This window comes from Scedosporium apiospermum (assembly GCF_000732125.1).
Source record: "Scedosporium apiospermum strain IHEM 14462 chromosome Unknown SEQ_SAPIO_0099, whole genome shotgun sequence".
Lineage (NCBI taxonomy): Eukaryota > Fungi > Ascomycota > Sordariomycetes > Microascales > Microascaceae > Scedosporium > Scedosporium apiospermum.
The window spans coordinates 2,187,694-2,204,229 of record NW_015971800.1 but is presented as its reverse complement, the minus strand read 5'-3'; the positions used below and the strand labels follow the sequence as shown (position 1 = coordinate 2,204,229).

Below are 16,536 nucleotides of genomic sequence, written 5' to 3'. Positions count from 1 at the left end.
TGTCTGCCACGCCTCAGAACGACGGAGCAACACCAAGCAGCCAGACTAAACCTTACCCCGTTGCCCCGCCCTTAAGTCTCCTTTCCGAGTCCAGCAGTTCCTCGGCAGTAACTCGAAAGAAACCCATCACGGCCATCGCAATTCACGCCGGGGCCGGCTTCCATAGCCATGCAAACGAGGTTTTCCACCTACAAGCATGTAGCGAGTATGTCTCCTAAGGAACATACCTGCGCGAAGGATAGTTTTGGCTGACAGGTATGACAGCGCTGCTCGAGTGGCCATGAGGTTTCTCAATGCTGGTGCGAGCGCAACCGAGGCCGTGACAATCGCCATCAAAATTCTTGAAGATCGAGAAATCACAAATGCCGGATATGGCTCGAACCTCTGCATCGACGGAACGGTCGAATGCGATGCATGTGTTGTCGACCATCTTGGTCGTAGCGGTGCCTGTGGCGCCGTATCTAGTGTGTCCTATCGTCAACCCGTCTTCTCTTGAAGCAACCTAGCGCTGACACGAACTAATTTCTAGATATTCGAAATCCCATATGTTTAGCCAAGGTCCTGCTTGATAAAAGCCTCGAGCCCCTGTCGCTTCGGAGGGTCCCTCCCAGTTTTCTAGTCGGAGTCGGCGCCGTTAAGTTCGCACAACGACATGGGTTGGAGATCGTGCCCAACGAGAATCTTATCTCCAAAAGTGCTAGTGACCGGTTCCACCGCTGGCAACAAGACTTGAGGCGTGCTGCTGCTTTGAAGTCCAAGCCGAATAATCAGACGCCGGACGCCGCGGAGAATTCTCGACCCGGAAGATCGGTCACGCTTCGTCCGTTCGGCCCCGATCAGTCGGATCATCAGAACGCAGTGGCGACTGGGCTGTTTAATGAAGCTCAACCTGATTCACCGTCGAACGTTATCCCCGCATCCAGAGCTGAATCTTCTAGCACCGAAGGCTACGAGGTTCCAATGAGGAAGTCCACGGCGAACAGCTCTGGGAAAGATGTAGAGCCTACTCCCCATCTAAAGCCTTCTGATACTTGCGCCCCGGGGGCCGAAATTTTTGCTCAGTTTCCAGGATTGACGAATGAGGGCGCCTTGGCACTTCTGCATCCGCAATACCAGGGTCGCCATCCCGAGGTCTCAAAAGCACCAACGAATGGACCCCGGGATGGAAACGGAATTGGTTTGGCTGAGCAGGCTTTAAGAGATGGATCGACTTCACCTCAGGCCCTTGATAAACAATTCCCAGCGGGCATCCTGGGCTGTCACGAGGACAACAGGACGGCGCCGCCCGAATGGAACAAGTCTTCATTTGGCCATAAAAGGCTCTATGGAGAGTACGCACAGGATTCGGATGATATGATCACAGACACGGTGGGTGCGATCGCAATCGATCAAATGGGCCGCGTAGCTGCAGGCTCATCTTCAGGTGGCATCGGCATGAAACACAGAGGCAGAGTCGGTCCGGCAGCTCTCGTTAGAATCGGATCCGCCGTTATCCCGGCCCACCCGGCGGACCACGACAATGTCTCTGTGGCTGCGGTCGCCAGCGGCACTGGGGAGCACATGGCTACCACAATGGCCTCCCAGCGATGCGCCGAGCGACTCATGCGAGGCAGCCGGTGCGGCGAGATGGGCGAGGATGTGTACGACGGGGATGACCATGACATCATTCACTCTTTTATCATGGAGGATTTCATGAAGCATCCGGGAGTGCAAGGAATGACCACCACGGGAGCGCTTGGAGTGATCGCTGTCAAGAAGAGTAGAAACGCCGTATATTTCTACTTTGGTCACAATACCGACTCCTTCGCCCTGGCGACAATGGCTTCCACGGATAGGGAACCCAAGTGCCTCATGTCTCGCCTTGCTCCGGATGGGGACACCAAATGTTCGGTTGGTGCTCGCCGAGTTGCCATCCGGTGAAATTGAGTTCCGAAACTGGGTGCTTATCACGGGGATATGCCTGAGAAAGGGCATAGAAACGAGCGAGGAGAGCTAGTGACACCTGTACACTCCATGTTTCACACCTACTTTGTGATGGCTGAGGGACTCGAGGTTTAGAAGCCTTGCGATGCAACTCGGGGCTCTTCCTGTGCAGATTACACGCGCAGTCACAGGCCCGGCACTTTTTGTACGTATGTAGTTCAGAAATACGCTAGTCCTAAAGCCTACCGTTGGTTCTACGATATGACACTTCTTCAATTTGGTTCCAGGGATGTTTCATCTACCCCAGGAGTGGACACTTGCGGTAGATATATTAGATGAACATACTGCAGTAGGTCTGCATCGTCACGATTAGCCTCATGGAGCCCAACAGTCTCCATGGAGACAGACAGACATCCACCACAGCCAGTAGTAGACGGAGTTAAACCAGAATCAAAAGTCAACGAGTACTTCATGATGTTCTTATTAGATGGCGTGTACGTTACTGCATGACGCGGTTGATTTCTTGGTACATAGCATGAGGCACTACCTCACGGACAGCCCTATTCGATTAACCCTTTATTCTCAAACCTTGCGCGTGCCAGTTCAGGCCGTAGGCTTTCGGAGAATAGGCGGGAATCGGCTTGTCCAAAATATAATTTCCATTTCTGGTTTCTTCTTCCTCTTCTTCGACTAAGGGCTAGGAGGAAGTGGGGGAGGGTGATGAGCTTTAGTACCAGCACGAGGAGCCTATCCTGGACGGGGCGTGCCCGCAGCGCTTGATGTCTCCTCCCTCCCACTGCCTCCATTCACTGCCTTCTTCCTCTTCTTGCGCTTCCGTGGCACGACGGCCGGTTTCGCCCCGTACGAGCCCAGGCGGAGTTTGTTCCCGCAGAGAAGGCATTCGGCGTTTTCAGGCACCTGGCAGAATATGCCTAGGCAAACAGAGCAGACGAAGCCGGTATCGATAACCCTCCGGTGGCAAAAACAAGCGGCGCGGAAGTCGACAGAGTGGTGGCGGGGCGCGACGAGGGCGTTGCGTGCCTCGCCGTCGGCCATGAAGCCCATCATGAGATACTGTAAGAAACCACGAGGTTCCGTGGCGGAGAGGAAGGTGCCGTTTGTGATGAAGCTAGCCTGTTGCATGAAGGTGTCGTTTCCGAAGAGGGAGAGGGTGTCGATGGGTATCTCTAGGTGGGAGGCGGCGAAGACGGCGTTCATGGTGGGGATGTACTGGGAGGGTTGGGAGTCGGAAACGGAGATGACGAGGATGCGGGCGCGAATGCCGCGGAGGCCGGAGCTCGCAGAGGCCTTGGCCGTGTCTGCCGCGGGGGCTTTCGTGGCGCTTATGCTTTGCGAAGCTCTGTTTATGTAGGCCAAGGCCATGGTGAGGGCTCCCGAGAGCTTCGTCGTGACCTGGTTCAGGTCATCGTGCGTGCTCGAGGCGGAAATCTTCCGTATAGACGACGTGACGGCGGTTTCTATCTGGGCAAAGAGGGGATACTTATTCGCCGAGCCCATAGGCAGGGGGGTAGCGCTCGAGCTCGCATCTCGCATATCGATGTCTGCGTCGGCGTCCGCGGAGGGTGGCTTCTGATCTTGTGCCGGGGGGTACAGCCATAGGGCCCTGTTGGTGTGAGCCGCTATCACGGCGACCTGGTTCGCGTTGCTGAAGGCGAGATGGCCGTTGATGAAGATGAGGAGGTTGGCGACGGCATTGGGGAGGGAGAGGGAGGATCCGAGGGTTGCCCAGGCGCGGGGGTTCGTGTCGAGGATGACGGTTAGGAGGGAGGGGATCTCGTCGGTGCTGGGGACGTCGTAGTGCTCGGTGGCATCGGGGTCTTTGATGCTGTTCATTGTGGGCGGATGGGAGCCCCGCGGCGAGGAGCGGAGGGAGTCGGAACCATCTGAATGTGGCCCTGCTGTTTTGGTGGGCTGCCAGGGAACAGCAGGTTGAGATGAGAGGTTATGAAGGGGTGATGGAGAGAGAATGCGTGGGTAGGCGTTTGGAGTTGATGTTGAACGGTGCAAGGCTGACGAAATTCTTTTCTGACGTCGATCAAGGAATGTGGCTATGTACCTTCGTAGTTCGTACGAAGTACGAAGTACTCACATGCACCTTTGATTTTACGCCAACAACTGCCCGCAGCAGTGCGGGAAGAGGCCGAAGTGGGGAGTCTGTAGGTACATTGGTAGCTTCCATTTTGGCACTTTTTTTCCGTGCCCCCACTAACATCGATTCATCAACACACAAAATCAAGAACATTGGAGCGTCGACTTGTACTTCGTATGGATCTCTCGCTAGCTCTTGGTTGATCTGTTTACACAAGGTATCAAAGATTCTCTAGGTTGAGCTCTTCATATAAGGACCCGAAATATCTCGACACAGTGGGCTAATACTAACATGTAAATGAATCATTTCCAGAAGACTTGGCATCTTACGTTCACATTGTTCTCTTGGACGTAGCCAGCCAGGCTGTCATTTGCTCTACGGATTTTGTCTCCTTCATACCGAGCCATCTTAGATTAGGTCGGAGCCGATGATGACAGGCGCAACCCAATTCCAACATTCCATTCTACATTACCTTGATGTCACCAACATCAAAAGCAAATGGCCACCCTCTCAGAATAACGTGTTTGTGGGCAAGAAGCTTGGCTCGGTGCTCGAAGCGTACGAAGTAGTATCGCAAAATAATGGCTTCAGTTCGTCTTGCACTAGGACAAGGGTCCTGTCATTCTCTGTTCGGTCAATCTTCTTTAAATATCTCGATCGAGCAACGCCAAGGTGAATAATAGGAATTACTACTGTCCCATTTCGAAACACCCCACACCCTTGACCTTTGCATTGCTCGAACCGATATCTCGGTGGAGTGCTATTTGGTCATCAACGTGGAGTCGATGAGCTTATCGGCCCTATCATGAAGCGATTGATGACCAAGGCAGTGGCAGCGGAAAAGACGGGAGAGCTCGCAGACACCATCCAACAATAAAAAGTAAAAGCAGTAGCACTAATCGCTTTGATAGTGTTGCATGACCCGGCACAACTTCAGATGGGCAGGCACAGAGTGCGCGATACAGCCGCAGCCGTACCAAAGTTGCATGCACATGCTTCCCGTTGCATCCTCGCTTCCCGACTAGAATATTATCCCGCGGGCGACCTGTGACAAGTGCAACCGTGTAGTGGATGGAGTGGATGGAGAGTGGGGTGCGCATGCCACCGATGCCACCGTCATTAATATCTTGTGAAATCACAAGTGGAAAGTGGAAAGTGGGACGAAGTGCAGGGTTGTTAGATCGCACTTGCCCACAGAAAACCTAGCGCTAGGAGACCCCGAGTCAGCCTGGGCTTGGAGACACGGATGGATTCCCCGGAAGGTGCGTCCATGTAGTTTAGAAGGTTGGTCAAGAGCCATTATTGCCACATGCTTGGAGCAAAGGCCAAACAGGAGGGCAAGACCACCCAGATCAGTCGAGAGTCCAGACTATTACACATGTACTTTGTAAAAGATGGTCGGCGCAATGTTGACACAGAAGCCCCGTACCTTCCTTCTCCTGATTCAGTAGCTCCGACTACGGTCTCGACACTTTGACGCTTACAAGTGTTGACGTTTAATTTTGGAACCTAGAAAAATATATATGCCTGACCGTAACCCGTCAAGCTCTGTTGAGCGACCTCAACACTCAACCACCTTTTTCTTCCTCCACCGCTCTCTCCCCTGTCCTACCCATTCAGCTCAGCAGTCGGTGTCCCCGCCTTCATAACAGATCTACTTCACTGGTTCCAATCAATACCCCGCCAATTTCCCCTCCCTTCTTCCAAATCGCAAACCCTTCTGCTCTCCTGCACGGCTCATACACAACACACCCACCTACCCCCATCTATGGCAACAACTACAGTGGCGGCGCAACAGCGCCCCGACCTCTCTCGAGAGGATCGTACACAGCTTCTCCTCGCGCAGTTGATGGAAGGTGGACGAGAGGATGACGAGACGTGTCGTGATCTAGACAAGGTCACCGCCCTTTTGAACGAGGATTTCGAGCTTACAAAGGCGGACAAAGACACTCCGTCAATCTGCAAAGTCATTGATGCCGATTGTCTCGACACCATTCTAGGTCACATGGACATGAGGCAGCCCGAGGATGTTCGGGCTCATGCCACTCTTACTACTGCCGCTTATCTCAAGGCCGCTGGTGAGGAGGGCGCTAAGGCGCTCTCTACGTTTTTCTTCGATAGAGTTCGGAGGGGTACCTATGATGACTTCATTGTCGCTTTCTGCGTCGCGTCACTCATCTTCCCAATTGCGCCCGAGATTATCTCGGAGCTGTTTTTGAGCCCCGGATTCCTCCCTAGTCTTGCGCCCTTGATGAGTCGCAAATGGAAGAGCCGCAAGGTTGAGACAGCATGCCTTGAGCTACTCAACGCCGCCTGCATGCATCCACAGTGTCGCGAGGCCGTGGAGAAGTACTGCATCGACTGGCTAGAGGAGGTTGTCGACCAGGACCCTAACGAGGTTACACGTGCGCTGGATTCCGACACCCAAATCAGCCTTGAAGATGGCTCAGTCAACATGAACAGGCACTCTCTCAAGGTCCAGGTCATGGCCGGCGTTGTCCTAGCGAAGATTAGAGTACGTGTCTAATGCTCGTTAAACACTTTGCCCTTCATTACCCCATCTTATCACAACATCGATTTCGCGTCTAACTAACTTTAGGGTGAAGGCGATACCTTCGAAGACGCAATTGAATAATGAAGGAGGCGAAAGAGTTCAGTCGGCCTCGACAACCATCGAGGAATTGACTGAGAAGTTTACTACTTTCCAGTTGCGGAAAACCGACGGCCATGAAGATCTCAAAAAAGCGAAACAACACTCGATCGAGGGGCTCGCATACGTGACCCTCCGACCTACTATCAAGGAACGAGTGGCTCACAACCCGGAGCTACTTCAAAATCTCATTAAATCTCTCAGCGACGCTCCCCCGAAATCACCGATGACGTATGGCGCTCTCAGCATTTTCGTGAATTTGACGAGGTATAGGCCCTCACTCACGGAGGAGGAGGAGAAGATGCGGCAGCTCAAGGCCTATGCGAATGCTGCCGGAAAACTCACGCAATCTCAAGATGATACCTTGGACGACAATACCCATGTTTCTGAACGGTGTAAACTTGTATTTGAAGCCGGCGTTACCCCAGTTTTAGTCGCACACAGCAAAAATGGTTCCACTGCTTCTCTTTCTCTCATTGTTTCCATCATTAATTCGATATCCCTTACGTCGGCCCTGCGCGGGAAGCTGGCGCAGCAAGGTGCCGTCAAACTGCTTCTTACGGCGTGGTCAAGCATCCCTACGAAGGAGCCTCAAGCTCGCCAAATGGCTGCGCAAGCGCTTGCGCGTATTCTCATTAGCATTAATCCGGCTCTCGTCTTTGGCGGAAATCGGGCAAGCCCAGTCACGTCTGCAATCCGGCCTCTTGTCTCCATCCTGACACCCGATCAAACGTCGGAGAAGCGAGACCTGCTACCATCCTTTGAGTCTCTCATGGCCTTGACTAATTTGGCGTCTATGGATAACGCAGATGTTCGGGGGTTGATTATCCGGACAGCATGGCCCCAAATCGAAGACTTACTGCTGTCCTCCAACACGCATGTTCGAAAAGCCGCCGTCGAATTGATCTGCAACCTGGTGCAAGACATCGAAGGGATGGCTTTGTACGCCGACGGGACACCTCAAGCCAAGCAACGCCTCCATATCCTGCTCGCCTTAGCAGACTCCGACGACATCGCTACCAGGAGCGCTGCTAGCGGGGCTCTTGCAGCTTTAACTGCTCATGAGAACGTCGTCGAGGCCATTCTGCAACAAGAACGCGGCATCTCGATCCTCTTCAATTTGTGTAAAGAAGACAATGAGGACCTTCGACATCGAGCTGCGTTCGTGCTGCGCAATGTTGTCACGGCCGAAGGCAGGGTGGGCGAGCTTGGAAAGAAGCAAGTTGCCCAGCAAGGGGGCCTCGAGATGCTCACCGAATGCGCTAAGAAGACTCGTCGTCCCGAGGTGCTGGAGGTGGTCTTGGAGGTTTCGAAGGTTCTTATTGAGGAGAAATAAGAAGGGAAAAAAGAAGAAGAAAAAAGAAAAAAACCTGCGATATTTCGCTCGGATTGTCGTGACCCGCTTCAATGCATTATTTGGCGTTATTTTATGAAGACAGGAAGGAGGTTAGACTTGATATTTGATGAATACGACCACGATATGATTTGTTATCTCCTAGATCATAGATGGATTGGCCTTTCTATTTTTATTTCCGCCCGTGGTGCCCATGCTTTTATTTCTATTATACAAATGAAATGCTATATTCAATTATTTTCGCTCGAAACTTCGTTTCGTGTCTCAGATGTCATTGCCGTATCTCCCTTTTCCACCCGATTAAGCACGGCAACTCCTTCAACGTGACCTGTCTGAGGGAAGAAATCGAACCCGACGAGACTCTCGATCTCGTACTTGGTGCCATCTCCTCCATCGCCCCTCACCAGGGCACCCACATCCCTTGCCTGTGTGTGCACATTGCAACTCACGTAAACCACCCTCTTGGGCCCGAACCGCAAGAGTTGGCCCAAGAAATCCGCATCGCACCCCTTTCGAGGCGGATCGAGAACCACAACGGTCTCGTCAGGAGGATACGTGACGCTCCGGAAGAGCTGACGTGCGTCGGCAGCGATGAAGCTGCACGAATCGGCTTTCATGCCATTGAGCTCGGCGTTTTTACGGGCGTATTCAATAGACTTGTCGGCGATGTCGATGCCAATGCTACCGGTGAATAGGGAAGCTAACGAGATGGTGAAGAGACCCGAGCCGGAGTAGGCGTCGATGAGGTACTTGATGGGACTTGCGGCAGCGGGTGTGGGAGGGAGGATGTGCTGGCGGATGTAATCCGTGAAGCGCGGGAGGATGGAGTTGTTGTTCTGGAAGAAGGAGCCGGCCGGGTTGGTGAAGATGTGGTCGTCGATGTACTCGGTGGTGGTAGCGTTGTTGTCCGTCACGCAGGTCTTGACGTCGACGTGGTTGTCGGTATCGACCCTGACGGCGTCGTCAGGGATGGACTTGGGTATCTCGGGACTATCCTTGGGGTACCGCTTGGTGCTCTCGCGGAGGAGGATGGTGGCGCCGCGGGAGTAGTCGGCGTATTCCTTCGCCATGCGAGTGCGCTCGCGAGTGATACCCTTGCGGACGACTTCAGTGCCAATGGGGCAGTCTTCGATGTCGAGGACTTTGCGCTTGCCTTTTTGCATGAATCCCACGTCCGGACAGGACTCGAAAAAGACCTTTGGGGCGTGCCTCTTGGAGGGGCGGTACCCCGGCGGTCCGTCGAAGTGCGGGGTGAGTTTCGTGCGGTAGCCGTACTGGAGCGGGCTGCCGATAGTATCGCCGACGACAGGCACGAGGTCCGGGGGTAATTGGGAGAAGTTGCGGAAGGCCTTTTCGACGATGGTGCGCTTGTGACGCAGCTGTTCGTGGTAGTCGAGCATTTGGAATTGGCAGCCACCGCACTTGGCGAAGTAGGCGCACTGGATGCGGGCGTCGTCGCGCAGGGCGCCGGGGCGGGTTACGGAGATGTAGTCGGCGACGGAGTAGCCTTCTTTGCGGAGGTGGCGGTAGACCTTGACGCGGACGATGTCTCCTGGTGCCACGAAGGGGACGACGTAGACTTGGGGAGGGGAGGCGGATGGTGATGATGAATCGGAATCTGGGCTGTCTAGGATGGCAAGGCCGTCGCCGGTGGAGGAGAGCTCGAGGACCTTGACGTCTACCTCGGAGCCTTCAGCTGGTAGTGTGGCTGCGAGCTGTTGTTCTTCTCTCTCTGGTATCGCATCAATGCTCAACTTTAGCGAGTTGAGCAGGGCCTGTACATCTGCAAGCAGAACCTCCTCGGTTGATCCCTCCGTGATGTTCCTTTCCCGCTTTGTCTTCTGCTTCTTCAGCAACCTCGCACCCTGGCCGTGCGGCCTCTTCCGGTTCCCGTTCACGGCCGCGGCTTGGCCGGTCGCATTGGGAACTGCATCTTGGACGGTGGTCATCCTTTGAGAGATGAGGGTCGCGAGCCCTCGTGGTTTTACAAGTACGGCTGGACTGTAAAATGCTTTGGTAGAAGAAGTACTGATAATGGTGTATAGTCGTCTTGCGAACGGCTTCATTGCATGGCCACCGCGATTTGTATGAGGCGGGACAAGAAAAGTGAGAATCGCGACCACTAGTAGAAATATTTCTTTGCGCGATGCGATGAGAAAATCCGAGTTTGGCAGGTTGGATATTCACATGTTCTGATTGGTCGCGGCGTACCTTCGCACCTCTAGCGTACTGAGAGAGCCAAAGCTAAAGCTAATTCCGAAGTGCTGAAACGGTCTGAGGGCCCCATCTGCATCTACGAAGGTACTTCGTAACATTGAAGTCTCCGTTGCCGTTTTAGTGGGAAGGAATTTGAGCTGACCAGTGATCTTCGCCAGTGATCTTCGTTCTCCACACAGTATCCAAATGTCTCTGGGGTGCGCCCAGGTACCTTCCCTGCAAGGGCTTCGGGGGGGCCGATTTCGGTTGGGCACCGACGTTCCCCATCACTAATCGCCGTCCTCGTGGACACTCTGACCCCCTGGACCGGATCCGATTTGCCCGAACCCTGGACCCGGCGTCCAAATTGTTGGCGATTAGCCTTTCCTTATCTCATCAAGTCGAGGGAAGGTCACGAGCGGGTTTAACTTTCCCTCGTGGTTTTCCCCAGACTAGAGCATCGTGCATGTGAACCGTCGTAGAGGGTTGAAGTTATCTAGAAGCTCTTCATGTCGCCGGGGCTTTCGCTTGACTTCGTAGTCTCGTCCTCATTCTCGTCCTCGTCCCCACATATCTCACCGCGATCTTGCCCCCATCTCACCTCGGAGTACCAAGTACTAAGCACCCGGTCGGCCAACCGAGCGTATTCATATTAGCCCTGGCCTTTCTTGAGAAAACAGGGTTCACTCTTTCATGAGAACCTACGGGACATCTTCGAAGGACATCTTCTCCCCGTTTTCATCCAAGGAGGTGAAATAATTACCTCATCACCTTGTCAATATGTTGCGGTGCTTGTTCTTCTCCTTCGCCGCACTCTCCGGCGCATATTTCATTCCCGAGATAGTATTCCAGAACGGCGGTGTAAACGGAGGCGTCGCGAGTGAAAACGCAGAATGCAGCCGCATCGGCCGCAATGTTCTGCTCAACGGTGTATGTATCTTCTCACATTTTGCCTTCATTACACACCCCATGTGCTGTGACCATCCCATCTAACATCGCCGGGGAAATGTAGGGCAACGCAGTCGACTCATTAGTGGCCACCACCTTCTGCATCGGCGTTGTTGCGCCGCATCACTCAGGGATTGGCGGCGGCGGTTTCGCTGTCGTGCGGGATGAGAACGGCGAGTATGAGGTGATCGACTTCCGGGAAGCGGCTCCGGCTGCGGCTTCTGAGAACATGTACGATGGGAATGTGGAGGGCAGCGTTACTTCCGGTTTGTCTGTGGCGATACCTGGAGAGGTTCGCGGACTGGAGTATATGCACAAGAAGTATGGAGTATGTGTTTTGCAATACCTCCCGCTGTCCTATTCAGCGAAGATCTACGTGCGTCGTATGGCAGACTAATACCGGGGAGTAGAAACTACCGTGGGAACATCTTGTAGAACCCGCTTCCGAGGTTGCGAGATATGGCTTCAAAGGTCTGTATCTGTTCTTATTCCCGGCTTCTCTTGCTAACTTCCCAGTGTAGTGGGCCATGATACTATCCGCTATATGAATGCCGTGATCACGAAAAATAGAAATATATTCCTCGAAGACCCGGCGTGGGCGGAACATTTTGCCCCTAATGGTATGTTATATTCCCGGCGAGTCACCTTTACGACGCTGACATTGCCCTCTCGTAAAGGCAAACTCGTTGAAGTTGGCGACATAATGTACAGGAAGAACTATGCCGAGTGAGCATTACCGATGTCCCTGTATCGAGGCCACAACCCGCTAACGGTAAGAAACAGCACCCTCGATAAGATCGGAAAGCATGGAGCGGATGCCTTTTACAAGGGCGAGATTGCGGAGTCCCTCATCTCCGTTATCCAGAAGGAGAACGGAACCATGACCCTGGACGACCTGGAGTCCTACGAAGTGATACGGAGAGAGCCGCTGGAGATTTCATACCGCGGCTACAAGCTCTACACCTCGGGCGTTCCCAGCAGCGGCGCCATCCTCATGAGCATCCTAAAGACAATGGAGCAGTACCCCATCGAAGATTGGGAGGATGTTCATCTCACGACCCATCGTTTCAACGAAGCTATGAGGTTTGCCTACGGCTCGCGTCTGGAACTTGGAGATCCAGACTTTGTTCCCGAATCGATCAAGATTGAGAAGGCGATGCTGGATGAGAACGTTGCAAAGTCTATCCGAGACCGTATTTTGGACGATCGGACGCAACCGATCGAAGTATATGACCCGAGGGAGATTTACACAACGGAGGGTCAGGGTACTTCGCATATCGTCACGGCTGATAAGGACGGCATGGCGACGTCTGTGACAACCACGATCAATCTGCTGTATGGGTCTTTGATTATGGATCCAGTCACTGGGGTTGTCTTAAATAACGAAATGAACGACTTCTCAATCCCAAATGTGTCCAACGAATTCGGCTTCGCGCCCTCGGCAGCAAACTTCATCCGCCCCGGCAAGCGGCCCCTTTCGTCCATCACCCCCGTCATCATCGAAATCCCCGCAGACGCTGAGTCTGGCACGCCTTCTACACTTTACGCAACCGTAGGCGCGGCCGGCGGCTCTCGAATCATCAGTGCCACGACCCAAGTCATCTGGCACCTCGTAGAGCACGATTTCTCCCTCCCCCAGGCCCTCGCCGAGCCGCGTATTCACGATCAGCTCATGCCGAATCACGTCTTGGTCGAGTACAAATTCGACAATACTACGGTCGAAAGTATGCGTCAGAGAGGACACGAGATCGTTAGGGTCGCTGAGGGGCTGAGTGCTGTGCATGCTGTGAGGGTGGAAGGCGGCGTGTTTGAGGCCGAGGCGGAACCTAGGCAGAAGGATAGCGGTGGGGCCACGGCATAGAAGGGGAGGAAGAGGTTTATTGCATTACAATTTGCTTTCTTGTTATCATGGGAGAGAGTCATGGCCATATATCCATTGCCGGGCATGTTATCGGAGCCAGGTTGCATAGAACATTCAAGCATTTTGCTTTATCTAATGATTGCATTCAAATATATTTACACACACAATCGTGGAATATACACACTCTCGAACGGAAACGCCCACTCTCTAGTATTACAAATTCATAATTCGTCTAGAAGCTCATCATCTGCCGTCTACCCGTGGCTATGAGCGCTGGGGGAGAAAAAGAGGAGAAACGGAAAAGAAACAGAAAAGAAATGAGAGAACAGGAGAACGGAAGGGTATCTGTCTATACGCCCTCAAAAATGGCCACACGAGACTTGAGAAAAAAAATAATGCGAGAATGGAAACACGAGAATCGAAACTAGACAAACAACGAAAAGAAACATCGAGACCAGCGAAGTCAGCTAAGGAAAAGAACCGTGAGGATAATATGCTCTGAACAAAGGGCACCCATGCTAATGTGCAGGTGGAAGCGCAAAAAGAAAGAGAATGTGAGTGCTTTCAGGCAACCATGACCACGAGCTTCTCCATCTGCTCTGTCCACTTCTTGGCAAACTCCTCTTCTGTGAAGCGGAGAGCTGATTTTTGGGCTCGTTGGCGAACTGCAAGTGGGTTAGGGTGGGAGAGGGCCTTCTCAAAGCCTTCTGCAAATTCTTCTTCAGTGGTAGCGTGGTAACCTGTGCTGGCTGTTAGTTTCTAGTTTCAAATCCCTCGTGAATGAGAATCAATGCCAGAATGCTTACCAGTCGGCTCACCGTCGATGTCAACGACGATGTCCAGCTTGGGACCACCACTACTATGAACCACAGAGATAAGACCTGCGGCCTGGTATTCCACGACACCGATGCCAAAGTGCTCGTTCCACATGCCGTTCACACCCACAGAGGCCCTCCTCAGCCAGTCCAGCACCTCGGGCCACGAGGCATCGAGGTGGAACTGGACACGGTCCTTGATATTGAGTTCGTTGACAAGCAAGCGCAGCTGATAGACGCGCTTCGAGTCACCGTCATCCCTCACACTTCCTACAAGGACAAGCCGTGCGCCTTGAGCAGTAGGTGAGCCAGATTTGGCAAACCTGGCAAAGGACTGAATAATGTGCGTGTGATCCTTTTCCGGTCGGAACTGGGCGATGGATAATATAATCTTCTCGCGCTTCTTCTCGGTCTCGGGAGTCACTTCAATAGCGTCCTCGAGCTCCTTGACGGCGACAGGGGGGTAGACGACGGTTATGGGCTCGGCCTTTGTCTTCTGGCTGCGATATGGCCCCCAGAGAAGTTTGATATGAGCCTGAGTCCAGGTCGAGTTCGTCATGACAACGTCGATGGTGGACCCAACTCTCGAGTAGAGGGCGGCGAAGAGCTGCCAATAGGCCTTTTTCAACTGGCCACGAATACCTGTGCCTTGTCCCGCATTCAAGCCCCGACTTCCGAGGGGCGAGGAGGGGTCGAGGGATTCGAGCATGTCGGTGGAGATGGTGGGGTAGTGTACGTAGGCACATGTCGGCATGCGCCTAAAGAGGAACTTGGAGAAACCCTGCGCGAAGGCATATCCCATGGTGTCGATGAAGATATCGGGCACTACTAGGTGGAAGGCGTCCCAGGCCATAATCAGAGAACCGATGGATTGGCCTACGAGGGTGAATCGGGGCCAGGTGGAGGCAAGTACCCAGTCGCGGGTCGAGAGGTAGACGAAGGCGACGGTGGGAGCGTGGAGATCGATGTTGAAACGGTTCTGGTTAGAGACAGGGAGCTATTAGTTTACCTGGGAGGGTAATACGGCTGGGGAGGGAGAGCTCCAGAGTAAATGCTCACCTTTACTCTCGAGAGCAACGCATCCTTCGACATCTCCTGGTCCCCAGTATATACCACGCACAAGGCGTTAGGCCATCGTAGCTGTGTGGCCCTAATCGCAGCCCAGAGCACTCGTTCTCCGCCACCGCCCGCATTGCTACATCCTATTAGTTTCCATGAAAGTCCGCGCCTTCCGGTAGAGGGCTGGAGACACGCACCAAAAGGGGTGAAAGAAACCGACGATCCCATCCCAGTCCTTCCGCGCCTTTTCTCCGTTCCCTGACGAGGGTGTGATTTGCAACTTTATCTTCTCCCATCCTTCCTCATCGGCGCCGGTCTGCGCAGCTCGAGTCTTCTCCTTTTGGAATCGTCGTTGGTCTTCGTGTTTTAAGGTGAGCAGGAGCGCCTTGCGGCCGGAGGACCTCCTCCGCAAGTACCATGCTAGAATAGCTCCGACTAGGCGGCTTAGGATCGGTAGGAAAACAAAATATGTGAGCGGAATGGAGGCGAGGAACATGGCGGCGGAGGGGACGGGTAGCTGCGATTTTACGTCGCTGCAGTTCGTGCTGCAGGTAGACTCTTCCAGCATTTCTGACGGCATTGTGCTAGATGAGGGAGAAACCCTAGCTAAGGGATCTCGGGGGGTCTTTTCTAAGGAAGAGGGAAGTCGAAATAACTCTCCTATCCACTACAGTAACTGTTTGGAGTGGAAGGAAGTAAACTCCCAGGGGCGGAAATGCCATGTATTTGAAGTCTAAATTGATGCTGACAGCTGTCAACATGCGCTGGAGTCACGATCACTTGACATGTTCACATGCCGCGCATTTGGAGAAGGCACGAGCTAAAGGCCAAACCCATGTGGGCAGGGACCAGGTCTATGCAGTAATAGAGCTAAAATGACAGAACTGCTTGCCATAGGTCCTCCTCCGAAGCGAGCTCGCTCAGGAGTAATCAATTGAAATATTCCGCGACTCATTGGCGACGAGATGACCACGAGTTCTTCATGAGTTCGCAAATATATATTGATGCTCAGCAATTAAGCAGCAAATCAATTCGGGTATGCCTCGGTATCGTCCAACGGACAGAGCTCCCATAAGTTACACATTCAAGGGTCCTCTCCATGACTATGTGGAGGTACTTGAGGCCAGTTGTGTTGACTTCTTAACGCCGTCGATGCTGACAGCAACATGGCCTCGGCAACATGAAGGCCGGCCTGTACTTTCTTTAGCTTATATTGATTCCTCACGGCACGCTATCCATTTGCGGGATGCATATACATTCAACTTAGCAATGGGAGAAGAGGGGGACGAGAAACTCTAGAAATGCAAGAGGTGTCCTCTCGAAATACACTTTGGTTTATCAGGCCTGCTGTCCATGCCGTCCTTCCGTTTGTACCCCACCTCGTGGCCCTTCCTCCTCTTCTTAATGGTAGGGGAGGTGTGATCACGGAGCGTAATCATTGTCTTCGCCGATGAAAACAGCCTTTTGTTGAGAACAAAGCGTCGAGGGTCAGCCAGGCAGACCATAGAGCAGGCTACGAGTCTAGTGTATTCCGATAAACAATGGAAAGTCTCTTGGTGATGTGCGGGATCCTCTGGGGATTTTCAACTTGGACAATCTCACGAACATTCCCCCTTGAGG

At 53.2% G+C, this 16,536-nt stretch overlaps 4 protein-coding genes and 2 pseudogenes across 4 annotated transcripts; 3 read left to right on the top strand and 3 right to left on the bottom strand.

Annotated features, from left to right (window-relative positions):
* Positions 1-168: 168 nt before the first annotated feature.
* On the top strand, positions 169-1,920 carry SAPIO_CDS6030 (Threonine aspartase; the record flags this gene model as incomplete). Its single annotated transcript, XM_016788227.1, has 3 exons — positions 169-205; positions 276-464; positions 530-1,920. 3 exons carry the CDS (start codon positions 169-171, stop codon positions 1,918-1,920), a joined length of 1,617 nt encoding a protein of 538 aa, XP_016642543.1.
* A 750-nt stretch (positions 1,921-2,670) lies between these two features.
* On the bottom strand, positions 2,671-3,777 carry SAPIO_CDS6029 (annotated as a pseudogene; the record flags this gene model as incomplete).
* A 2,024-nt stretch (positions 3,778-5,801) lies between these two features.
* SAPIO_CDS6028 (Actin cytoskeleton organization protein) lies at positions 5,802-8,019 on the top strand (the record flags this gene model as incomplete). Its single annotated transcript, XM_016788226.1, has 2 exons — positions 5,802-6,548; positions 6,640-8,019. 2 exons carry the CDS (start codon positions 5,802-5,804, stop codon positions 8,017-8,019), a joined length of 2,127 nt encoding a protein of 708 aa, XP_016642542.1.
* A 248-nt stretch (positions 8,020-8,267) lies between these two features.
* SAPIO_CDS6027 lies at positions 8,268-9,986 on the bottom strand (annotated as a pseudogene; the record flags this gene model as incomplete).
* A 1,027-nt stretch (positions 9,987-11,013) lies between these two features.
* On the top strand, positions 11,014-13,042 carry SAPIO_CDS6026 (Gamma-glutamyltranspeptidase; the record flags this gene model as incomplete). The annotated part of the gene is made up of 6 exons (XM_016788225.1): positions 11,014-11,163; positions 11,246-11,509; positions 11,592-11,652; positions 11,703-11,801; positions 11,859-11,907; positions 11,965-13,042. The coding sequence occupies 6 exons, from the start codon at positions 11,014-11,016 to the stop codon at positions 13,040-13,042; spliced, it is 1,701 nt and encodes a 566-aa protein (XP_016642541.1).
* Positions 13,043-13,606: 564 nt separating this feature from the next.
* SAPIO_CDS6025 (GDP-Man:Man(3)GlcNAc(2)-PP-Dolalpha-1,2-mannosyltransferase) lies at positions 13,607-15,496 on the bottom strand (the record flags this gene model as incomplete). Its single annotated transcript, XM_016788224.1, has 4 exons — positions 13,607-13,782; positions 13,849-14,836; positions 14,917-15,052; positions 15,114-15,496. The coding sequence occupies 4 exons, from the start codon at positions 15,494-15,496 to the stop codon at positions 13,607-13,609; spliced, it is 1,683 nt and encodes a 560-aa protein (XP_016642540.1).
* Between the last annotated feature and the right edge of the window lie 1,040 nt (positions 15,497-16,536).